This window comes from Argopecten irradians, chromosome 14, assembly GCF_041381155.1.
Source record: "Argopecten irradians isolate NY chromosome 14, Ai_NY, whole genome shotgun sequence".
NCBI classification, from domain to species: Eukaryota; Metazoa; Mollusca; class Bivalvia; order Pectinida; family Pectinidae; genus Argopecten; species Argopecten irradians.
In genome coordinates this window covers 32,362,257-32,386,367 of record NC_091147.1, presented here as the reverse complement: position 1 = coordinate 32,386,367, position 24,111 = coordinate 32,362,257, and the positions used below count along the sequence as shown (strand labels likewise).

The 24,111-nt window shown below is 33.4% G+C and overlaps 2 protein-coding genes and 1 long non-coding RNA gene across 7 annotated transcripts in view; 1 reads left to right on the top strand and 2 right to left on the bottom strand.

Moving 5' to 3' along the window:
* The window catches only part of LOC138308209 (uncharacterized), a 36,799-nt gene extending 22,219 nt beyond the window's left edge, over positions 1-14,580 (top strand). For all 4 annotated transcript variants that reach the window (XR_011206092.1, XR_011206089.1, XR_011206090.1 and 1 more), the window contains 2 exons: positions 10,640-10,856; positions 12,348-14,580. This is a non-coding gene — a long non-coding RNA (uncharacterized lncRNA). The remainder of the gene's footprint in view (positions 1-10,639; positions 10,857-12,347) is intronic.
* On the bottom strand, positions 1,182-13,161 carry LOC138308197 (ectodysplasin-A-like). 2 transcript variants are annotated; one of them, XM_069249144.1, is made up of 8 exons: positions 12,913-13,161; positions 12,324-12,462; positions 10,661-10,843; positions 9,565-9,599; positions 9,217-9,283; positions 6,009-6,077; positions 4,309-4,436; positions 1,182-3,834 (listed from the first exon to the last, which is right to left on the bottom strand). In XM_069249144.1, exons 1-8 carry the CDS (start codon positions 13,159-13,161, stop codon positions 3,556-3,558), a joined length of 1,149 nt encoding a protein of 382 aa, XP_069105245.1. In that variant the 3' UTR covers positions 1,182-3,555. The 2 variants fall into 2 exon arrangements, with proteins under 2 accessions (XP_069105245.1, XP_069105246.1); XM_069249145.1 differs by having other exon boundaries at positions 12,345-12,462.
* LOC138308205 (uncharacterized) lies at positions 13,883-22,637 on the bottom strand. Its single transcript, XM_069249170.1, has 7 exons — positions 22,201-22,637; positions 21,803-21,881; positions 20,326-20,357; positions 18,720-18,786; positions 18,140-18,199; positions 17,088-17,227; positions 13,883-14,958 (listed from the first exon to the last, which is right to left on the bottom strand). Exons 1-7 carry the CDS (start codon positions 22,525-22,527, stop codon positions 14,662-14,664), a joined length of 1,002 nt encoding a protein of 333 aa, XP_069105271.1. The 5' UTR covers positions 22,528-22,637; the 3' UTR covers positions 13,883-14,661.
* Between the last annotated feature and the right edge of the window lie 1,474 nt (positions 22,638-24,111).

The following is a 24,111-nucleotide window of genomic DNA, read 5'->3' as shown; positions in this document are numbered from 1 at the left end:
TAGATGTATGGGTCGATTCATTTTAGTTACTTCGTGTAGTTCATATCTGCACATCTGCCTCGCTTTCTTTGTATTGTTTTTTTATGTATATGCACCAATTCATTTCGCCTGACATTGTACATTGGAAAGTATTCGTTTGTACGCTGTAGATAATTTAGCTTCCTTGCACTTCATCAAGTATATCAATAATGTTGTGCAATGTCTACTTTTCTTCCTCATACGAGGTATTGGTAATAAACATTATTTATGATTCAATCATTTTGTTTATATTACATAATCTTCCACTATTATCATTGGTTAAAACAGTTTTAGGATTTTACATTCGTGACGTCACAACCGAGTTCATATTCGGTTATAAACAACACACGTTGCTCGAACGCTGAATTTATTAGGGTGGTGTCATTCGGTCAGTTTTCTCATCCATATCCTATCATTACCATTGATAATTCGATATTTTTTATTTCATTTTGTTCGATTATTTAAAGGAACTTGAAATTTGACCTCTGAGTGTTCTCGGTAGATATAAGAATGAATAGCAATAAATGGAAATTGTTGTAATACATGTGCGTAGCTAATAGATTTTAAAAAATACAAAACATGTTTTCAGTGTCTCTTTCTCATAAATAATTTTTATTCTTAAGAATTCATACTTGAAATGGTATTTTTATTAAAAATAATTTGGAAAGGAAACGAAAAGTAAAAAAAGATGTAGGATTAATCAGTTCGACTGAATGTCTATTTTCTTCCTAAATACTCAAATACTGACAACACAAGTGCAAGTACAAACTGGTCATTACATCTAAATATAGTTCCAGCACTTAATCTACTTTGGGGTCATAGAGTAAGTGTTGTTAAGTTATATCTAGTATAATATACAGCTGTATATACATGTACTTTATTTCAAGTGATAAAACCTCAAAATATATCTGCAATATCCTTTTCTTTATCTCCATGTAGTTCGTGTAGTTCGTTAATATAAGTTCAAACATAGCACGTTCAAATACGATGTGAAGTAATTATCAATATTGGTTTATAGCCAATAAATGAAAAAACCCACACGTATGTGTATTCGATAAAGGGAGGAGGAGCAGGGCGGCGTAAGACACGGCGTCAATATTAACAGAGTTTTTATTCTTGCCATGTATAAAAGTTTTATGTAAAATAAACAACAACATATAGTGTTAGATTTTAAAACATTTTATGTTATTATTTGTTTCAATGGCATATGTACAAGGCAACATTTGATAAAATACTTTATGTATAAATATGAAGCAATAAAATGAATTTAGCTGATTTTGTTTTTAAAAATAATCCTGCCTCCTAAGTTTTTTGATGCTGTGAAACAGCATTCTTAGGTACGCTCGGAGAGCCTGTGCACATCAAAACAATAAAACCACTCCGCGATGAAAATTTAAAGTTGTTTTGTTCATTTCACGTAATACTTGATGATATGAAAAAATAAAACCCCAAAAACAAAATAAAACAGACATAGAATTTGTACATACATATACAGCATGGATGGAGTGTTTTAAGTGTTCAGTTGGGACTCTATGATATTTGTATTACTCCGAGAACACTGGTCTCCCGAAAATCACGAACAACGCCTTCTTCGCTGTCTTCCTTCGCTACAGACTTTCGGTGGGTTTTGGATTGTGTATGTTAATCTAAATTTTACGTAATTCATGCTTATGATCGATTATTTTAATCAAATGTTAGGAAGGTAACTGCAAAAGAAAGTTCTTATAACGTTTATAAAGTTTTTGTGTTGGCTGTATTGACGAACTATATCTGAGATATTATTGCGCAGTAAAAGTTAATAGTCTCTCACTGGGAGTTCTGTCTTTTGTTTATCGACAACTGCGGTATATTGAAAGGGAAGAAGTACCAAATCTATCTACATAAACTTACAAAATATAATGATAATATAGATCTATTTATGTACGAGCAACTTAAAGTGACAAATAAACTTATATTGCCGTGTAATGTACGGTAGCCTTATGAAGACTTGCTAAAGTCCGATGTATTGCAGGAAGTTTTCTTGATGATAGCGTTCTTATGAATTCAAAAGAAATTTGACTGTTATAAGTAACTAAATAATGTACCCTTTACTTGACAAACGTATATGGCCATGTTATATTATAAGTCAAAAGTCGGCAAAGCAAAACTCACGATAAATGTTCTGCACGATAATATTTCGCCAACCAGTTAATTACTGTTAGGCTTACGAAGACTTGCTAAAGTCCGATACATTACATGAAGTTTTCTTGATGTTAACGGCTAGCGTCCTTGTGAATTTAAAAGAAATCCGAGTGATATACGTAATGAAATAATGTACCTTTTATTTGGCAAAAGTATCTGGCCATGATTTATTAGTCAAAAGTCGTCAAAGCAACCCATGTTAGTTTTCTAAAAAGGAAACCAAAACATATCCTGAAATGGTAATATTTCTAATGTTATATTTTTCCGAAAATATTCTTCAATGTTAAGTGGATATTAAAATACGAAAATGTTTACTTATTATATTTTTGTCTTTGAAGAGACATTGATGAAATTGATAATTTAGCAATTAATAAAGAATTATAAAAAAATTATACTCAGATTCTGAACGGTTTCATTGGTGTTGAAATTGTTATTTCAAAAATAATTTAGAAATAAAATTTATTACAGTTATTTCAGGATAATAAATTATTCAATTTATTGTTCTTGAAAAACTTCAAATAACATAAAATAAATACGGTATATCGTAAATATTTTTTATTAAACTCCGAAATTCGAAACTGCACACTTATGTATCGTTTACTAAATTCTATATTTAAATGAAAAACCAATTTCTTTATTCCTTTGTTTGAGTCCTTCATTCACAGCATCTATGAGTGGCCTTGGCACTTTGATGTTGATTAACCTGTTTTAGGGCCTGATAGAGATTTGACACATCTGTGCTGATATCACATCAAATTTAAGACTTTGACTTTCAAGTTTATTGAGATTCATTTCATATCACGTATGGTCATTACCTAGCCATGTCGGCCAGTGTTGCCTCAGTGACAAATACGTTAAAGGGTACCATGACTCAAAAATAGTCCATATGATGTTGACAACAGGCGATGGAATTGATGTAAATGTTGTTATTTAGAGCAGTCAAATTTTAGCGGACATGCCAAGAATAGCAAATTATGATTTTTAGCATAAATATAGATTAGCGCCAATCGGTGGTTAAATACCACAAATACCCCTTTACAAAAATAGCAATCCAACGACAGCGCGTTAAAAGCGCTAAAATTATCGCTAAACAAGTACGTTAATAGTGGTCGTCGAACAGTAGTAACTGTTATTAGCGTTGTATGATATAAAGTTTACAGATGGTGTCAATTTTACTTCATGCCTTCACACAATATGATATAATATACTAAACAGTGCTTATCCAGGCCGGATTATATTATAAATGGATGTAACAACAAGCATTATTCAGTAACACAAGGTGCATCGCAATACTGAAATTAAGTAACCGCTTTTGGTCACTTCTCCAGTACATTTACATTGCTGTAATATCATTATTCAGTCAGATTTCAGTAAAATGGCGCCAAAGTTCGTGCCATCCTTGATCTTTATAGCTCTATGTGCCTCTTGCATGACCACAGAAATATGTTGACCTGCCTTAATATGGAACGTTCCCATTGTCGCGCATGATTTTGTTCTAGCGTCTCCATATTTTGTTTGGAGAGTATGGCGCTGAATTATTTCCGTGGCAACAGTGCACGTGAGGTCAGGGTCAGAATCAATTTCCCCGATAAATATAGCAACTGCGTAGTGTATGTCGTAAACATAAAGTTGGGCCTACAAAACAATTAATTCATGTTAAATTGCATGATAATAACAAAAAAACATAACTTGCAAAACTGCCATTTTATATAATTTGTGTGTGGCATTTCATATTGATGCAAGGATGGCAAACATTCGTCGGATTCCTTTTTGGATGGAAAATTGAAATAAATTCAACCCCCCCTTTTTTGTATTAGGATGGGGACATCACAGTCTAATCACATCTTCGGGATATGTGAATACATGGTGAATGGAAAACTAGGGTTTTATTTTATTGATATGATCATTAATTTTTACAAAGTTACTTTTACAGATTTCAACAAAACCAACCTTTAGCGAATGGTAAGCAAGTCACGGAGTGAACTTTGGTGATGCAGCCGAAATTGTCGCGTTTTTTTTTTTTTTGTTTTTTTTTGATATGTACTATGCCCACAAAACAATCAATACTAATTGATTTTGCCAAGCATTCTTTATATCTTTTTAACATACGTTTAGATAGATGAGGTATGTCCCCGTTAGCTTCACTCTAAAGTTTCCGTCGTGAAGCCTCTCCAGTGGTGAATTGATCCAGTTTCCAAGAGATTGAGTCGACAGAAATTCCATTCGCTGATTAGTGTCTGAAACAGCACAGGCTCATTAAACCTATTGATCAATGCATAAGTATGAATGGACTCCAAGCAAATGCATACAAATATCATTAATGTGGTATTTGCTTTTACCAATTATCCAGAGATTATATATTTATCATGTAAGTATCAGGATTTAAGTCTATTATGTCTTAAAATTACAAATACTTTAGATTTCACCGCTGAAAACAGAAGTCAGGCGTGATGTGTAATAACTTATACTCCAACATTTACACTCTCTCTCTCTATTACAAAATTTCAAAGTGCCGACAAGCAATTAAAAAATTATATAAAACCTATCTTTCAGGTCTCACCCAAAATGTATAAATTACCGTCCGTAAGCAGTAATGTGCGCATGCGTGGGAAACAAAAATTAAAACAACTTGGCGGATTCTATGTGTTACATATAAGTTATAGCCGTGACAGTAAACGCACACGCTATATCTATATATGTCTTCCCTATTTGTATAGTGTGATATCATCAGATTCCCATATTTTTGCTCAAGTTCTCTGCTTTGATTACAAAAAGCTTTCGGAGTGACAGGATTATCTGACGAGATGTAGATTCATTATCAAGACTCCGTATTGTGAAGCTGGTGGTGGTATCTACAGACTTCAATTATCAATAAAATAATATATGTTTTTACATACTGCACTATAGCATACATATGTTAAGGACAATGAATATACCCATTTGTATGTATCCCTAGTTTAGAAAATCCGAATCCTCGTGTGTAATAAAACATCGGGTTGTATTTCATGATTGATCTTCAGTAATCAGAGATTGTAGAAAACTTAATTATTTGGACTAAAATACCTAGCTGAAATAAAATTATTTCAAATTGGAGATTAAACTAAACCGGTAAATGTCATGTCATCACAATATACCAGGTATGCTCAACGCTTCCGCGATCACAATGTTAATCCCGTAGTTACATAAATTATCCCTTAATTATCATAATGTATAATGCGATGACAATCATGTTAGTCGGTTTGAAGAGCAAAATGATAAAAATCCATTTTCTTTTCGACAGAAGCATGTACACGTACCAGCGCACATGCTTCTGCTGTCCACGTGTGATATCTTCAGTTCTCTCCGTTCAGTTGATATATTAATTGTCGGTACTTTTGAATTTGAAGAGAAAATGTAATGACTCGTATTATAATTACAAATGAAATAATCAAATTTTAAAAATAGAATACATGCATACTGTGCTGTATCCTAGTTGCATAACGCCTTAACGCCGTTTTCAACGGTGAAATCTAAAGTAGTGGTCGTTTTAAGAACCTGAATTTAAATCCATTCCATGTACTACATTGAAAGGGAACGCTATTGAAAATTTACAGCACAGTATGTATGTATTCTATTTTTAAATTTGACTATTTCGTTTGTAATTATAATATGGGTCATTATTATGAATAGTAATAAATAATAAGGAAGCTATGTATATAGGTATTTTGTTCTATAGTCGTATCGCCGCTTTCTAAATCATTTTACCTTATACATAAACAAGGCATTAATGTTTATAAGACAAAATAGTTACGTTAAGGAAAAATGCTTACTTTTACTGTAGAAAGTATATGAGCTAAAACAGTACAGCCCGCCCCATTTCTCTTCACATCTTTTACGACCTGGAATCAACATACACAAACGACAGGTAACATATTTTAAATATTTTCAAAGTAAGAAGTACGTGCTATACTTTTTGCAAAATGGTGGTTATGGATCGTAGTGTGCTGATTTTCATCAATTACACAAGATATGCAAATTCCTTACAGGCCCACTACTTTCCGAAATGGCTTTTAATTTTCAAAATGTGTATGTAAAACGACTTAGATGATTTTGTTATTAGGTTAACTGGTAATACTAAACCTACTGAACAATGTCATTGTATGAAATCAATGGTTCATTTTCATAACGCGGGTCGTCTTATGTTTCCCGCCGTCGTCCTAATTAACGCACGTTATTTGACAATTACTGCACCAGATAACAAATCAGCAAATGAATCACCACTGTTAACATAAGTTTACACAGGATACTTGCCTTTGGTGTTATAACCTCATCTTATATCATTATAAAGGATAACTGATTTCAAAATAATAAGTTTGATTTATAAGTTAAAAAAATTTGGTTCATACTTTTCGTTAAAGATGCTCCACCGCCGGCAAATGGTACATTTTCACTTTCAAAAACAGATACAGACGATTTAGTATTTTTCTTCAGATACAAAAGTTACTTTACTTTACACCACTACCATCATTGGAAAGTTTGAGCTTCTAATTTTACTCCAAATTAAAAATATGAAAAATAATTAATTGTATCCCGAAAAAATCACTATATCCATATCCTTTATAGAATGAAATACTGAGTGCGCAAAAGGAAAAAAAAAATAAAGGAAAAGCAAAGGCAAAAGGAACTATCTTATATCATTTTTGTCTTAATAACACATATTCACACATTAAACACCAATTATTGTTCAAATAATGAATATCATTTTTGCTCTGTCGGCGGTTAAGCATCTTTAAATAAAGCATGTATGGGTGCATTCAGTGTATTTACCGATCATAAGTAATACACTGTCCCGATGTTCGCGTTATCACTGTGACTTAAAACACATTCGATATAGACATCGCTCATTCGTTTGGAACACGTGGTCCTGAGATCCTTGAACTATATCGATTTTCTCTTTCATTTGATTTGGAAAGATAATCGATTCGAACACAGTTCTGTCACAGAAATCCAAATGGATCATGCGGATGAAATCTAACCATGTAAGCGTATTTATTTAGACGTAATCACATTTAAATGCTTATGCAATCTTAAACAGTTTAGGCTAATGATCAATTCGCCATGATGTTGCTATTTTATCTACTATTGTATATATCAAAACATACATACTCGTGTGATACGATTTACTATTATCAAACAGCGCGTGTAGGTAAGATATTACCTGGCCAGCTGTCGAGCTGTGCAGATAAAGTGTCTGACCTAGAGTTACTACACCGTGACACTAACTATGCACTCTGTCTTGCTGCATAGTGTCATGTTGTGCAATAGACATGTCGATTGTCTGGTTTGATTGTCAGCTTTAGGCTCCCAAACTGAGTTTAATCAATCCATATAATAATTGATATGGCAGCAAATGATTTCATCAAAGTCTATGTTTCACTTGTGAGCATTGTAACCAATAACAGTAATGATTATTGTCTTTGTATTATAAGCACAGTCATAGACGTGATCTGACATTACTCTTTTTCAACATTCAAGATTGAATGCAGATACACTAAGGATTATCTATATATATACAGTCTATATTAAGAAACTTATGTAATAAGAAGACGGTGACATAAACACACGGGGAATGGAAACTAGTCTTCTAAGTATCACATAGGGTATGGGAAGGCATGCATAACCCAGTCAATTAAAACAGTCTTCTAAGTATTACAAGGGGTATGGGAAGGCATGCATAACCCAGTAAATTAAAACAGTTTTCTAAGTATTACAAGGGGCACGGAAAGGCATGCATAATCCAGTAAATTAAAACAGTTTTCTAAGTATTACAAGGGGCACGGAAAGGCATGCATAATCCAGTAAATTAAAACAGTTTTCTTAGTATTACAAGGGGTATGGGAAGGCATGCATAATCCAGTAAATTAAAACAGTTTTCTTAGTATTACAAGGGCACGGAAGCATGCATAATCCAGTAAATTAAAACAGTTTTCTTAGTATTACAAGGGCACGGAAAGGCATGCATAATCAGTAATAAACATAGAAAGGTATACAAGGGGCACGGAAAGGCATGCATAATCCAGTAAATTAAAACAGTTTTCTTAGTATTACAAGGGGCACGAAAGGCATGCATAATCCAGTAAATTAAAACAGTTTTCTTAGTATTACAAGGGGCACGGAAAGGCATGCATAATCCAGTAAATTAAAACAGTTTTCTTAGTATTACAAGGGGTATGGGAAGGCATGCATAATCCAGTAAATTAAAACAGTTTTCTAAGTATTACAAGGGGTATGGGAAGGCATGCATAATCCAGTAAATTAAAACAGTTTTCTTAGTATTACAAGGGGTATGGGAAGGCATGCATAATCCAGTAAATTAAAACAGTTTTCTAAGTATTACAAGGGGTATGGGAAGGCATGCATAATCCAGTAAATTAAAACAGTTTTCTAAGTATTACAAGGGGTATGGGAAGGCATGCATAACCCAGTAAATTAAAACAGTTTTCTAAGTATTACAAGGGGTATGGGAAGGCATGCATAATCCAGTAAATTAAAACAGTTTTCTAAGTTTTACAAGGATCATGGAAAGACATATACTACTATGTTAGTTAAAACAGTTTTCTAAGTACTACATAGGGTACGTAAAAGCATATACTACTATGCAAGTTAGAACAGTTTATGCAAGTATTACATACTAAGTATTACCTTGTAAATTAAAGCAATTTTCTACGTATACTGTCATGTTCTAGAAAGTATTTCATAAAATTCTAGTTCGGATCCCACCAGTGCTTCTCATTCCTCCAAGTGTTTATATTTTTATTCAAAACGATTTCTTCTGTTGCTTTTTCTGATCATTTAATAGCTACCTTTTCCAAAGTTGACATTGATATATGGCTTCACTTGATTGAATCCTTAGATGGTTTTAAATAAGTTAATTCGTTTTGAGTTTGCCCAAGCATTTTCTTTAAATAACCAAAATGAGCAATACTTCATGCTGATCAACTTGCGGTTTCGATCCACAATGACAATGCATGTACTTACCCGAGTCTACACTTTGTGGCTCTCGATGAGGTCGCTCTGGAATAAAATGAGCTGCGAAGTTCGTGACCTTAGGGAATCAAAAGAAATAAATCATACCTATTTCAGTACCTCACCTCAAGTGGGTTTCCAATTAGAAAAAATAAAATTTGAAAGTTAATGGTAAAATATCGGAAAATTGTAACCATTCGGCCACTGTTGCCTTTCTTATCTATAGAAAATAGTTTTTTCTACGATTTAGGAAGAGTCCATGACATATTTACATTAATTGGCTCAAAGCCAATTCGGATCTTTGATATATGTTACGTTATGTAATAGTTTATCATCATTTTTATTCATTAACATACTTACTGCGTCCCCGGGGTCCCCTTTGTCACCTTTTGGACCTGTAACAATAAAAAAAATTGTGTTAAGACATCTAAACAACATGATGATGCTTTCGTCGATTACTTTTGCGTATTCTGCGGATTATTATTACAAATTCGAAACATAATTCCAGAGAAAATGTTTCAAACGTATAAATCGGTTTTAGGCACGAGAACACATGCAAACATGGACGGAAAATTTGGTGTTATTTATTTTGTAGATATCCCACTAATGATTCGTCATATACAGTGTTATAATTAAAAGGATAACAACACTCGTGTTATAGATACATACACTGAACAAATTCAACATCTATATCGACATGTAGAATTTCCAATTAAATCCGGTGAATACTTTTAGTAGTTTTATAAGCACTGGAACAGCATTACGATACTCGACAGTTTTGAATGTCAATTCGATATTGCAAGGTTTACTTGTAATGACAACCAATGGTTTGTCGACTAGCAACATATGAACTGCATGTTAAACTAAATAGAGGCAAACTTGATAACAGTTGTTAGAAGCATACTATTTAGTGTTGATTATCGTAGTAAAAATAGGTGACAATTTTACCTGTCTCATCTTGTCAGTAAAATCCTAAGTTCTGTATTTTACTTGATACATGCTAATTATATTAGATTATTCAATGAGTCTTTTAAAGTGCCATACACTGTGTCTTTAAAATGATTCAAGTTGTTCAGAAAAAGCAAAAATTAGCATATCAAACAGGTTTATCACATTCTGCCACTGGTATATGCTGGAATTAAATCATTTACACATTTTATGAAACTTCTGCAATGGTGGGTCCCCGGAGTGCCTAGATAAACAGCATGTATATTTGTTTGACTGCCTTTTTATATAATTTATTTTCATATTGATTGTTTGCAATTTGTTAAATGCAATATCAAAGTCTACATTTTGTTAAAAAATATCAGATAATTTTTTATGGATAAAGTTACCCTATAATTACAAACTATAAATTAGAGTTATCTTCCATTAGTATTATTGCATTTCGTTTGTTCGATATGGTTTTTACATTTAAAATATCTCATTGTTCCAGGTGTCACGCCTCCACACTCACCTGGCGTACCCCATGGGCCTGGCAGTCCCGTTGAGCCTTGCGGACCAGGTAGACCAGGTGGACCTTGAGGGCCTTCTGGTCCCCCAGGAGGACCCTGTGGTCCCTTTGGGCCCCTTGGGCCTTTTGGACCCCTCGGACCTCTTGCACCTTTTCGACATTTTTTCGGACATTTTGAACGCCTTCCTGAAAATTATTTGTAAGAATTGATAATATAAAAAAAATCAAAATATGCTATTAAACGACTAAAATTGTATTGGTCCTTTTTTGGACCCACAAATCTATCATTTTTAATTAAGTTATTGCTGTAGAATACTGTTGGTATATCTCCAATTAATTTATGGTGGCATGATTCTTCTTCTACATGTTATAGTAGTTGTTTTCCTTAAGAAACAATAGGTAGCAATCTGGACTAACTTAATCTTTACTGAACATATGTAGGATAACAAGTCATTTGAAAAATAAATTTCCTCGAGAGTTTGAGCTATGATTTCTAGATGAAAAACAATACTGACAATTTTTTTCATATTTGTACGATTTGTGTACTTTGCGGGTTACCATAGCAACTAAAATCATCATGACAATTATATCAGGAATGTACTAATTATTTGAAATCCAACAATTTAATCAGTTAATAACACAATTTGAAATTTTGACGGATTTGGGACCAAAAAGGCATACATCACACATTATAATCCTTTGGTGTAAATATAGCTGATAGTATTAGTTTGAAATGCTTTGATAGTTAAATATGGTGAGTTTTTCTCGTTTTATTAGCATAAAATGCCCATCCATTATTACGTGTAAAATATTACGGTATCAGATGGATGTTATTACGTGTAAAATATTACGGTATCAGATGGATGTTATTACGTGTAAAATATTACGGTATCATATGGATGTTATCAGGTGTAAAATATTACGGTATCAGATGGATGTTATTACGTGTAAAATATTACGGTATCAGATGGATGTTATCAGGTGTAAAATATTACGGTATCAGATGGATGTTATCAGGTGTAAAATATTACGGTATCAGATGGATGTTATCAGGTGTAAAATATTACGGTATCAGATGGATGTTATTACGTGTAAAATATTACGGTATCAGATGGATGTTATCAGGTGTAAAATATTACGGTATCAGATGGATGTTATCAGGTGTAAAATATTACGGTATCAGATGGATGTTATCAGGTGTAAAATATTACGGTATCAGATGGATGTTATTATGTGTAAAATATTACGGTATCAGATGGATGTTATTACGTGTAAAATATTACGGTATCAGATGGATGTTATTACGTGTAAAATATTACGGTATCAGATGGATGTTATTACGTGTAAAATATTACGGTATCAGATGGATGTTATTACGTGTAAAATATTACGGTATCAGATGGATGTTATTACGTGTAAAATATTACGGTATCAGATGGATGTTATTACGTGTAAAATATTACGGTATCAGATGGATGTTATTACGTGTAAAATATTACGGTATCAGATGGATGTTATTAGGTGTAAAATATTACGGTATCAGATGGATGTTATTACGTGTAAAATATTACGGTATCAGATGGATGTTATTAGGGCTATGTCTGTGTAACTGAGTTACGTTATAACGTTACATGCAGTGATGCACAATGTTAGTAAACTCATATACCAGCTTTCTTTCTCTTTTTACCAGGGTCGGCGGCCCTTGTCATACGACGTGGCCGTATGGAATCCGTTGAGGAATGGTCAGATGTTCCCTCAATATCCACAACCGGTATGTTATCCTCTCCAACAAAACGTACTTCTGGCTAAATTTGAAAAACAGCAAATTAACTTTGGTTTGATATGAATAGTACCATATGAACCCTACTGTTGAATGTCATCCTCCAAGCTATATTAAGATTATTACATAGAAAGGTTACGGTTTAATGTTATCTTCAAGATAATTTTCTTGGAATTCAAAATGATTTTCGTGATATAATCTAAATTGACTGATAGCGAGTGGATAGCTACTAAGTTGAACAACTTGTACGAGATATTAAAATGCGTATGTGTTAATGCAGAAATCCTACTCATTTATAGATTACTGTAATTAATAGATAAAACATAATTCGGGTCGTCACATTACGTCTGGTTATGAAAAATTGATATATAGATTTATGCATCGCAGGTGTATCATTTATCAAAGAGTGACAGGTATAGGAAAGTTTATTTATATACTGCACACGTATACGGCCTAGCAATTCATGTTTGTTTACCTTTTCTACAGGATTGATCCTAGGTGCCTCGCCATGTTGACATATTGCATGGTATTGTTTAAGAATAGCAATTTCACGCGCTGACCAGAGCATATACACACAAACCACACCATAAAATGTACATTTGACTAGATATAAAGGCCAGCAACTGGAATGCCGATCTGTCTGTATACAAGGCCCATAATTAGGTTTCTCAAAAACAACTTTCGTTTTCATTTTCCCTGTGTTGTTGATAAAGGTAGGGTCCATATTCCAGCCAATATGACGTCAACTTGGATGGTAGCCTCTTCCGGTCTTATTCTATAAGTGTAATGACCCACTGTGTCAGAGATCTCAAGAACAACTGCAGCACCCCGGATAGGCTCTGATGGTATTGTCAATAATTCGCAGAATGGACTACCCTTCTGAGTAACGGGTTCAGATATGAATTAAGGCAGCACATCGTGTTCCAAATATAAATATCCACAATGACTTCAACTCAAGTATACCCGTTATTGTTCATAATATCCATTCTGTTTTGTAAAGGTTTTTTTTATTACAGCGAAAATTGTGTAACAAAATGATTTATGAGTATAATGTCGCCGGAGAAAAATAATTAAAGCATAACCATACTATAATGGATATATTTCAGCTATGGTTAATTAAAACAAAACTAGTATGGGAACAAAAATAGCTTATGAATTTAGACGATAAGTTATGCTTTTAAGATAACAAAACATTGTTGAACTCTGATATCACTTAATTATGTACGTGAGAGTATCTCATTAGCAGCAGATGATAATATCATATGCATTCCTTGTACAATAACAATACATGCGTCGTCATTGTCTACACAGACTTTTCAAGGGAAAGAGTTTATAATTAGGCTAATTTGATACTTCCTCGTCCGACTGTTTGTTAATTCAGACCAACTTCCACTCGACATAATAATGTAAGAAGTTCTAAGTAAACAGAATTCTAGAGATTAATGTGACACTGCAAACTTTTAATCTTACTGTTCCATTTTTATTCATAAATAATAAGGCAGTTCTAATAAATTGTCCAATGAAAGACAATTGGAAATATCTGGTGATTAATTAATGAACGTTTGAGATAAATACTGCGAGTACAATGTATCGGGGGTAAACTATTAAATAATGTAAATGGTCGGTCGTCATCATAATTCCCGAGTTCTAGCATCCTAAATCATCTAGAACTAAACCTCTAGGATTCAGATGGCGAAAGACCTATTAAAGATGCTCCGTCGCCGACAGCATAAAATACTCATCATTTGAACAATAAATGTGGTTTGTTTCAGGATGCAATTTATTATTTTCAATATTTTTATCTTGACGTTAAATTAGAAGCTCAAATTTTTCAATGGTGATAATGGTGTAAAGAAAGTTACTTTTGTAACTGAAAAATATCTCTTGTTTTTTATATAGAAAAAATGCCATTTGTCAGCGGTTGAGCATCTTCAATTACTATCGGCATGTTAATCAGATGTTTTTGTTGTATAATGCTTTCCAAATAGTTTGTCCTGTAAAATTATGAGGATGAGTTTTGATTGTTTTTGATACTTCTTTGTTTTCGTATTTCATAAAGTATTTTTTCCACATTCAGTTATGATGGTGTAGGCAGTAACTTATTATATGAAACTGAGAATATCAATTAAAGATGTACAAAGCATTTAACTTATCAGTTATTTCGATTAGAATGTAATGAATTTGTAAATTACTTATATGATTTAGTTACACAACAGAACGATTCCTATCCAAAGTACTTAACATCTGGAATCTGTGGGTGAGTATCATAGAGAATAGCACCAAAGTTCGTACTGTCTGGCCCAAGTGACAGCGTGGTACGTGCTTGTAATATCCGTGACGTCACCACAGCACCACCCTCAAGGTAGAATAAGCCCATGACGCTGCACGTGCGTGTCTTTGAGTACAAATATCTGTCGGAGGTCGAGCGCACGTAGTCAAGTCCCTGACGACACCGTAACAGACGAGTGTCGTCACTGTACACCTCAATATCGTGTTTATCTTCTGTAGTCCTGATCATCACCTGTAATACCAGACAAATAGTCCGTGTATCATCTGTAATACCTGACAAATAGTCCGTGTATCATCTGTAATACCTGACAAATAGTCCGTGTATCATCTGTAATACCTGACAAATAGTTCATGTATCACCTGTAATACCTGACAAATAGTCCGTGTATCATCTGTAATATCAGACAAATAGTCCGTGTATTACGTGTAATACAAGACAAATAGTCCGTGTATCATCTGTAATACCTGACAAATAGTCCGTGTATCATCTGTAATACCAGACAAATAGTCCGTGTATCATCTGTAATACCTGACAAATAGTCCGTGTATCATCTGTAATACCAGACAAATAGTCCGTGTATCACCTGTAATACCTGACAAATAGTCCGTGTATCACCTGTAATACCTGACAAATAGTCCGTGTATCACCTGTAATACCTGACAAATAGTCCGTGTATCATCTGTAATACCAGACTAATAGTCCGTGTATCACCTGTAATACCTGACAAATAGTCCGTGTATCATCTGTAATACCAGACTAATAGTCCATGTATCACCTGTAATACCTGACAAATAGTCCGTGTATCACCTGTAATACCAGACAAATAGTCCGTGTATCTCTTGTAATACCAGACAAATAGTCCGTGCATCACGTGTAATACCAGACAAATAGTCCGTGTATCTCTTGTAGTACCAGACAAATAGTCCGTGTGCCACGTGTAATACCAGACAAATAGACCGTGTATATCCTGTAATACCAGACAAATAGTCCACGCATCACGTGTAATACCAGACAAATAGTCCGTGTATCACCTGTATTACTAGACAAATAGTTCGTGTATCACGTGTAATACAAGACAAATAGTCCGTGTATCACCTGTAATACTAGGAAAATAGTCCGTGTATCACCTGTAATACCAGACAAGTAGTCCGTGTGCCACGTGTAATACAAGACAAATAGTCCGGGTATCACCTGTATTATCAGATAAATAGTTCGTGTGTCACATGTAAAACCAGATAAATAGTCCGTGTATCGAAAATAGTTTCTTAAATGCACTTTTCAATATTTGTAAGTTATAGGTGCCGTTACAAGGCGAAAATTTTGACATGATGTTTTTTCTTGTGCAATTTATTGAAAACTGTAAGGTTTAATGAGTTTAACTGAGAAATCATTCAAAGGCATTGACAAAAATGTATAAAATTTTATAAACATAAGTTACAACACAGAATTTTTGCACTGAAAAAGTTCTTGTTTTTATGTTTAATGTATGTTTGAATAAAACCTACAAATATCTACAAAAGTCCCTTTACATTTACTAAAAACAACATAAAAGGTGAAAAGAAATCGATATTGACCATATGTACTCATTGCACTGTAGACGTAAATATAATGATTTTTGGCAGTAGTGCCAAACTTCATTTAGAGCTTTGTATTTGACTATGGAAAATTAAAACCTATGCAATGTAAGTATTGTAATTCTTAAAATGTTGATATCCTTTGCAAGTGAAAAAAACTCTCCTTGATTCGTGAGTATGAAAATTAAGGCACATCTTAAAAACTTCTGTTGATATATAGGCTATGTTAAAATTCAGCTACCAGGATAATAAAACAAAGTGTCAATGAAATAATTAACGTTCTGTGATATTATCTAAAATCTAAACTTTGATTGGTTTAAACTGTTTCGTGATCTTGGAGTCAGTAGGCTATATTTCATTATAACCATGAAAAAAAATATTTAGAGAGAGATACTCCTCCATACATAATGTTGCTTCAATATGCTCTGCTACATATTAAATTGGTTTGGAAGGAGTCAATGAACACCTCGATAAACATAACTTTACCCTACTGATTGTTACATTTAATGTCACGTTGATATCTGTCTAAAATGTTTTAGTCAATGTCATGTTGGGGTTTTTAGTCACACAAAATATGTGTATAGTACACTATTACAGCATACAACAATAATTCTTTCGTAGGCAGTTATATAAATCATTGTTTCGAGTTTGAGGCCAAAAAAGTTAGTTGCCAGGCACGGTCAGTATGTCAATGGTTGTCATGGATACTAAATAACAATATTTAATATCAATCCGATACAATATCTAAAAAAAAGAAATAAAACATATCATTATTGGTAAATTTACATTGATATAGATGAGATGGAGCCCTCCGTATTGCACTGTAAACATTCCTGGTGTTGATTGAACGAGGGCCGACTGGATTCCAAAATCATTATGCTTAGTCCAATCCGCACCAACGAAGAATTTCATAATTTGGGCCGCCCCTAAATAAAAAAACAACAACATAATATCATAGTATAAATGAAGTGTGAGTCGTCTAAACGATTTGACAGATAAGTGGGTATTTATTTCTTTTAATTAATTATGTATGCATGCATTTACTTTATCGACAAAGTTTTTATTTACCAGTTATTTCTTATTCCCTTTACCCTAATATTCTGTAACATTACTTTTTTATACTAAAAGGCAGTTCCCTCATGTTTTAATGGAAATCATACAATGAGTACATTATACCTGTACCTTACTTTTTTATACTAAAAGGCAGTTCCCTCATGTTTTAATGGAAATCATACAATGAGTACATTATACCTGTACCTTACTTTTTTATACTAAAAGGCAGTTCCCTCATGTTTTAATGGAAATCATACAATGAGTACATTATACCTGTACCTTACTTTTTTATACTAAAAGGCAGTTCCCTCATGTTTTAATGGAAATCATACAATGAGTACATTATACCTGTACCTTACTTTTTTATACTAAAAGGCAGTTCCCTCATGTTTTAATGGAAATCATACAATGTGTACATTATACCTGTACCTTACTTTTTTATACTAAAAGGCAGTTCCCTCATGTTTTAATGGAAATCATACAATGAGTACATTATACCTGTACCTTACTTTTTTATACTAAAAGGCAGTTCCCTCATGTTTTAATGGAAATCATACAATAAGTACATTATACCTGTACCTTACTTTTTTATACTAAAAGGCAGTTCCCTCATGTTTTAATGGAAATCATACAATAAGTACATTATACCTGTACCTTACTTTTTTATACTAAAAGGCAGTTCCTCATGTTTTAATGGAAATCATACAATGAGTACATTATACCTGAATAAACATGATAAATAATTGTACGTCCGAAAACGTAAATTGGAAGTCTGCTTTACTTACTAACACTCCAGTAGGTACCGTTTCTACAGAACATTCCATCCCATTTTGAGATACAGCTTGCTGTCAAACAAATGTCAGAATGAAGACGTTTTGCTTGATAAATTTACTTGATGTATAAACTGTATTTACTTGGTTACTAAAATGGCATCTTACAATGACAATATAATTGTTACTATCATAATAACAGCTCGTCAATCAATAGTTCTTCCTTAACAACTTTTGTTACAAAACACGATTTTCTACTTCAAGCAAAACTCTCATATTATCTATTAAACATATCTAATAAGAATAATTATCGAAAGAACTTAAGACGTTTCAGGCCATTTGATTCTTAATTTGAATTTTCTGATTTTTTACATATAAATCATACTAAATGGAATATTATGTTAATCATTAAAAATATCAAATGAAGGATATCCGACAAACCATTGCTTAGCAAAGAGCAATGCCGCAGAAAAAAATATATCAAATTATCATTTTCTGTCAATTATTCCTAATATAATTAAAGATTTATGCAAAATTTATCAATTTATTACATAATTGTTATTATTGATTATCATAAATTTATATTAATCTTTACCATCTGAGTATTGAAAATCAGCAAATCCATCACTATTAGCCACGAAATGTGAGGCTCGTGTAGAGGGCTAAAATATCAAAAATGTAAAATAAATATTCTTACAATAAATCGTTTCGTAACTATGAAACGCGGGTCACGTTTACGACATCGTGACTACCATTTTGTACCAAAGGTTAACGTCCTCGGAAAATGAAGGTCGTGTTTATACTGAATGCTACCTATCAATACAGGTGTTCTCGTATCTAGATCAAATATACTTTCACATGTAAACAGATAAAATTAATAAATATCTCAATCACAATACTTTCTCGTCAGATAATATATGCACATTTAAAACAGACTATTATTATGTATGGTATATGCTTATTTCTGAAATGAAGCGTCAAGTGACGATCTGTATGTAAATTATAGTGGACATTTAGATTCACAGCATACTTTCATTGTAAAGCAATTATCTTTGAAGCGTAATTTTCTTCTACAAATGTCGCGAATATTTCTGGCATTGATATATATTTTCTTTCGTTTGAAGTTCAATTTTTTTATTCCCACAAAAGAACCTTTACTGCGTTCTTGTTTCCAAAATCTCGTACAATGTTGTCCCTATGCACTTTTTATTTGTTAATGTTTTAGAGAGATGCAATGGAGGAAATACCTCCCACAACAAAATCTCAGTCGTTCACAAAAGATAATCACCTGTCATTTTGAGCAAACATATATTTGGATGGGGAAAATTCAATTTGATCAACTCGGGGATACTTTGCGAATAAGGTTGATTAAAAAATGTCGTTTTCTTAAATATAAAAATAATTATAACACATAAGCTTTTCTCTAAAGTTAAGTACATTGTATTTATATCATCATTTTCAAGGATATAAAACGTGTATTTAAAAACAGGTTGTTTCAGTATGATAGTGTTTTCCGAATTCATTAAATACTGTACAAGTAAATATTTTATATACTGTAAATTTTTATACATATATATATATATATATAACACAACTATAAAACAGTTTTTTCCGCCCTAGCGTTAAATATTTTCGTATCATTAGCTTTCAAACAGTGTTCACGGTGAGGTAATTTTTGCGCTATGCGTTTGTTATTTACTCGTCAATATTTGTACCTGTTACATTGTACGCGGTGAGGCAATTTTTGCGTTATGCGTTTGTTATTTACCCGTCAATATTTTTACCTGTTCATATGTTGACGGTGAGGTAATTTTTGCACTATGCGTTTGTTATTTACCCGTCAACATGTGTACCTGCCACTATGCTCGTGGTGAAGTATTTTTTGCGTTATGCGTTTGTTATTTACCCGGTAGTATTTGTACCTATTGATATGTTCACAGTGAGGTAATTTTTGCGCTATGCGTTTGTTATTTACCCGTCAATATATGTACCTGTTGATATGTTCACAGTGAGGTAATTTTTGCGCTATGTGTTTGTTATTTACCCGTCAATATATGTACCTGTTGATATGTTCACGGTGAGGTAATTTTTGCGCTATGCGTTTGTTATTTAACCGTCAATATTTGTTAATGTGTTTGCGGTGTGTCAACACGCAGTGAATAATTACATTGTTTATGGTAGGACCTTACATCATTACTCACTTGCATTGATTGCGTCCTCAAATCACGAGATCCTGAAAAGAAACATAAATATTGTACATATATATAGTTACTGTAGTAATATTCACGGTCATAAAGTCATAATCAACTACAATTCTGATATCCATCTTAACGAAATATAGCGATTAATACAATATAAACCTTCTCCTCGATTTATACATTGAAGATCCTTGATTGATTTTGTTTCCTTGATTATTTTCAAATCTTTCTGTTTTTGTTTGCTTTTACATGTTTTTTCCTCTTTTTTTTTTAGTGAAATGTTTGTGTGTATGCGTTGTGATCGTGCCACATAGGTTTTGTAATTTGTGTGTGAGTGCGTTGTGATCGTGCCGCACAGGTTTTGTAATTTGTGTGCGAGTGCGTTGTGATCGTGCCGCACAGGTTTTGTAATTTGTGTGCGGGTGCGATGTGATCGTGCTGCACAGGTTTTGTAATTTGTGTGCGGGTGCGTTGTGATCGTGCTGCACAGGTTTTGTAATTTGTGTGTGAGTGCGTTGTGATCGTGCCGCACAGGTTTTGTAATTTGTATGCGGGTGCGTTGTGATCGTGCTGCACGAATATTGTCATCTGTGGCGTACAAGTCCCTATGTTGTTTCTAATTTTCGTTAAAGAAATAAAGATTGAAAAATGTAAATGGTGTTTCTTTCTTTTCTTTTATTCAAATCAGCTATATTTCTGATATAAAAATATATGTGAGTTACGATAAAATCATTTTGATCATGTGAGAGTATCTCGCTGTCCCCATTCTGTTTGTAATCCTCGTTAAAGAATACAACTAAGATGAAAGTTATTCTCTTTTAAAATTTGAACAACATTACATGAAATTGTCATTGCAATGTTTTAAATACGATAAAAATGTATTGATGTTGTGGTATAACCATCCCGTTTGTTTTGGTTTTCACCGCTCTGTCCTCATAAGTAAGGTTCTGATAAACCATTGTTTATTTATTTCAGATAAATACACTATAAAATGTATCAACAAGACGGATAAGCGTTATCATACTTTTTTTCCAACAAAGAGCTGATATTAAATGTAGTATTAGTTTTAGTATAATATTGCACTTACTTCGAACAAAAATCAAGTTCAGACCTAAATGAACGAATAAATGTGTAGTGCAGTACATAGGGTGAATACATTATGTAGGGCAGTGAGGTGTTGGTCAATTTAGCATAAAATATATTGTTTGATTAAAATAGCTTTCAAATAAATGAAATAGGGTATATCTAGTTCATTTTATTTTACATCACATAATGGTGCAGAAGGTAAACAATTCACGATATGTAAGTTTTACTGGAAAGAAAAAAAAACTCACATAGCCAGTAATTTTCTGCTTATATTATTTTCATAGTTTTGCGAGATAGCATTGAAATCGCGGGATAGTGAACAAGGTCGTAATGTTTTAGCAGGAGGAAATGAACAGCGGGGTTATAAACATATCAACAATATATATCGCTTTACGTTTTCGGCTGGGATGATGCTTCACTGTTTCTGGCGTAGAAATGGAGTTATCGTCCGATGTCACCATACCATCGACGTCCTTTAGCACATTGATGCAAAATAACGGAAAACACATTGATATTTACATTATACAAAGTAAAAAAAATTGTTGAAAACATACAAAAAAATGGAGATTACTAAAATATTTATTTTAATTTATCTACATCAATATTCGTTTTGTTCTTCAAGGCTTATCCGGTTTAATGTTTTGATATGAAGCAAATAAAATCAATATCTGACACTTTTTAACACTAATTACCAAAATCTTGATGATAAAAACATATTTGAACAATTAATACAGTAAATGTAACAGAACACTTATTGCAAGAACTTATAACATGACATTAAAACAGAAATACCTTTTCTTTTTCACTTGTTGTGCTTTTAGTAGTAGTTGTGACGTCATCATGATTAGTTGGCGACTTACGTATTACATCATGATGCGACGAACATTTCTCAGCGATGACGTCAAGTCTGTTCCTCGTAATAATCTCCATGACTAAACACCCAATCACAAGGGTGGTACCCACCACCACTACTGACCACAGTGACGTCCGCTCAGCCCGGCCCATTGCTCGATGACCGGTATTGTTTTGTTTACTGGGTTCAGACCATTGTCCACACACACACTGACCAACCTTCAGCGTCGTTGTCGAAGAAACAGGCTCAACCTTTAAAGTTGACATGGTTCTATTCGACAGCCTCTAAAAGCTCTGTCCTGTGGTGTATATGACGATATCCCTCCAGTATAGAAATTGTTATGAGTGTTTAGTCGTGTTAATTATTTATTTACGGGTCGATTACCTGGGAAAGTCCCTTATCGACCTCTGTATCTGTACATCTACGTCATAGTCTATATGTGTAAACCTATATCCATTTAACTCAGTTAACCAGCGACACCAAGCTTTAGCGGCTTACTTATTGAATAATGCTTGCAAATTACTTTATATCGATATCTAGATAATATATTTCTGAGCAATTCGTCGTTTTGAATGAAGATCTTTCCTCTAAACGTTAAAGGAAATGTTTCAATCTCTAAGCATTAAGTAAATTTAGTAATGATGTACATACGAAGCATACTAGGCGTTAAGATCTGCTTTCCTGGAAATTGGGATCAGACCTTTCTACGAACGAACCAAAGGTACTGATATTTGGCATGTAGCATGCTAGGATGAGGGGCTACCAAGTTTGTTCAAATAAATGACCTTGTTATTCATTCAAGGGCATGTCAGATAGGCTAAGATCTTTTAAAAACTTCTTCTCACGAACCGAAAGGTCTAGGATGCTCGTATTGGACCTGCAGCATGCTGGGATGAAGGGCTACCAAGTTTTTTTTCCAAATGAATGACATTGACCTTTATTCAAGGTCACAGGGATCAAATAGGCTAAAATCCTTTAAACAGCTTCTTGTGAATAACTAAGAGGCCTAGAGACCTGATATTAGGCCTGTGGCTGAAGGGCTACCAGGTTTGTTCAAATGAATGACCTTGATTTTCTTTGAAGGTCACAGAGGTCAAATAGAGTAAAATCTTTAAACAACTTCTTCTCAAGAACTCTAAGGCTAAGGGTACTGATATGCTAAAATATTTAAACGACTTTTTATGAATAACTAAGAGGCCTAGACACATGATATTGGACCTGTGATATGCTGGTACAATTGGCTATCAAGTTTGTTCAAATGAATGACTTTGATCTTCATTCAAGGTCACAGAGGTTAAAAAGGTAAAATCTTTAAACAACATCTTCTCAAGAAGCAGTAGGCTAAGGGTACTGATATTGGGCCTGTGACATGCTGGAATGAATAGCTACAAAGTTTGTTCAAATGAAAGACTTTGATCTTCATTCAAGATCACATGGGGCAAATAGGCTAAAATCTTAAAACGACTTCTTCTAAAAAACCAGAAAGCCCAGGGTACTGATATTTGAACTTTGACATGATATGATGGGATAAATAGCTACCAAGTTTGTACAAATAACTGACCTTGACCTTCATTCAAGGTCCCTGGGGTCAAGTAGGCTAAAATCTTTCAAACGACTTCTTAAGGATAACTAAGAGGCCTTCAGACTTGATATTTAGCCTGTGACATGCTGGAATGTAGGGCTAATAAGTTTGTTCAAATGAATGACCTTGATTTTCATTGAAGGTCCCAGGGGTCAAATAGGGTTAAATCTTTAAACGACTTCTTCTCAAGAACCAGAAAGCCCAGGGTACTGATATTAGGTATGTTGCATGCTAAGACGGAGGGCTACCAAGTTTGTTCAAATGAATG

What these genes read in the sequence shown, in the direction of transcription:
- LOC138308205 (XM_069249170.1), bottom strand. Translation starts at nt 22,527, where the DNA reads ATGTCAACTTTAAAGGTTGAGCCTGTTTCTTCGACAACGACGCTGAAG. An exon ending in CGGTACCTACTGGAGTGTTA is followed by an intron (nt 17,228 to 18,139) that starts GTAAGTAAAGCA and finishes TTTTTTATTTAG; the next exon opens with GGGCGGCCCAAATTATGAAA. An exon ending in TCCATCTCATCTATATCAAT is followed by an intron (nt 14,959 to 17,087) that starts GTAAATTTACCA and finishes CTGGTATTACAG; the next exon opens with GTGATGATCAGGACTACAGA.
- LOC138308197 (XM_069249144.1), bottom strand. Translation starts at nt 13,161, where the DNA reads ATGGACCCTACCTTTATCAACAACACAGGGAAAATGAAAACGAAAGTT. An exon ending in TAAAAAGAGAAAGAAAGCTG is followed by an intron (nt 10,844 to 12,323) that starts GTATATGAGTTT and finishes AATAATTTTCAG; the next exon opens with GAAGGCGTTCAAAATGTCCG. An exon ending in GCCACAAAGTGTAGACTCGG is followed by an intron (nt 6,078 to 9,216) that starts GTAAGTACATGC and finishes TGTTGATTCCAG; the next exon opens with GTCGTAAAAGATGTGAAGAG.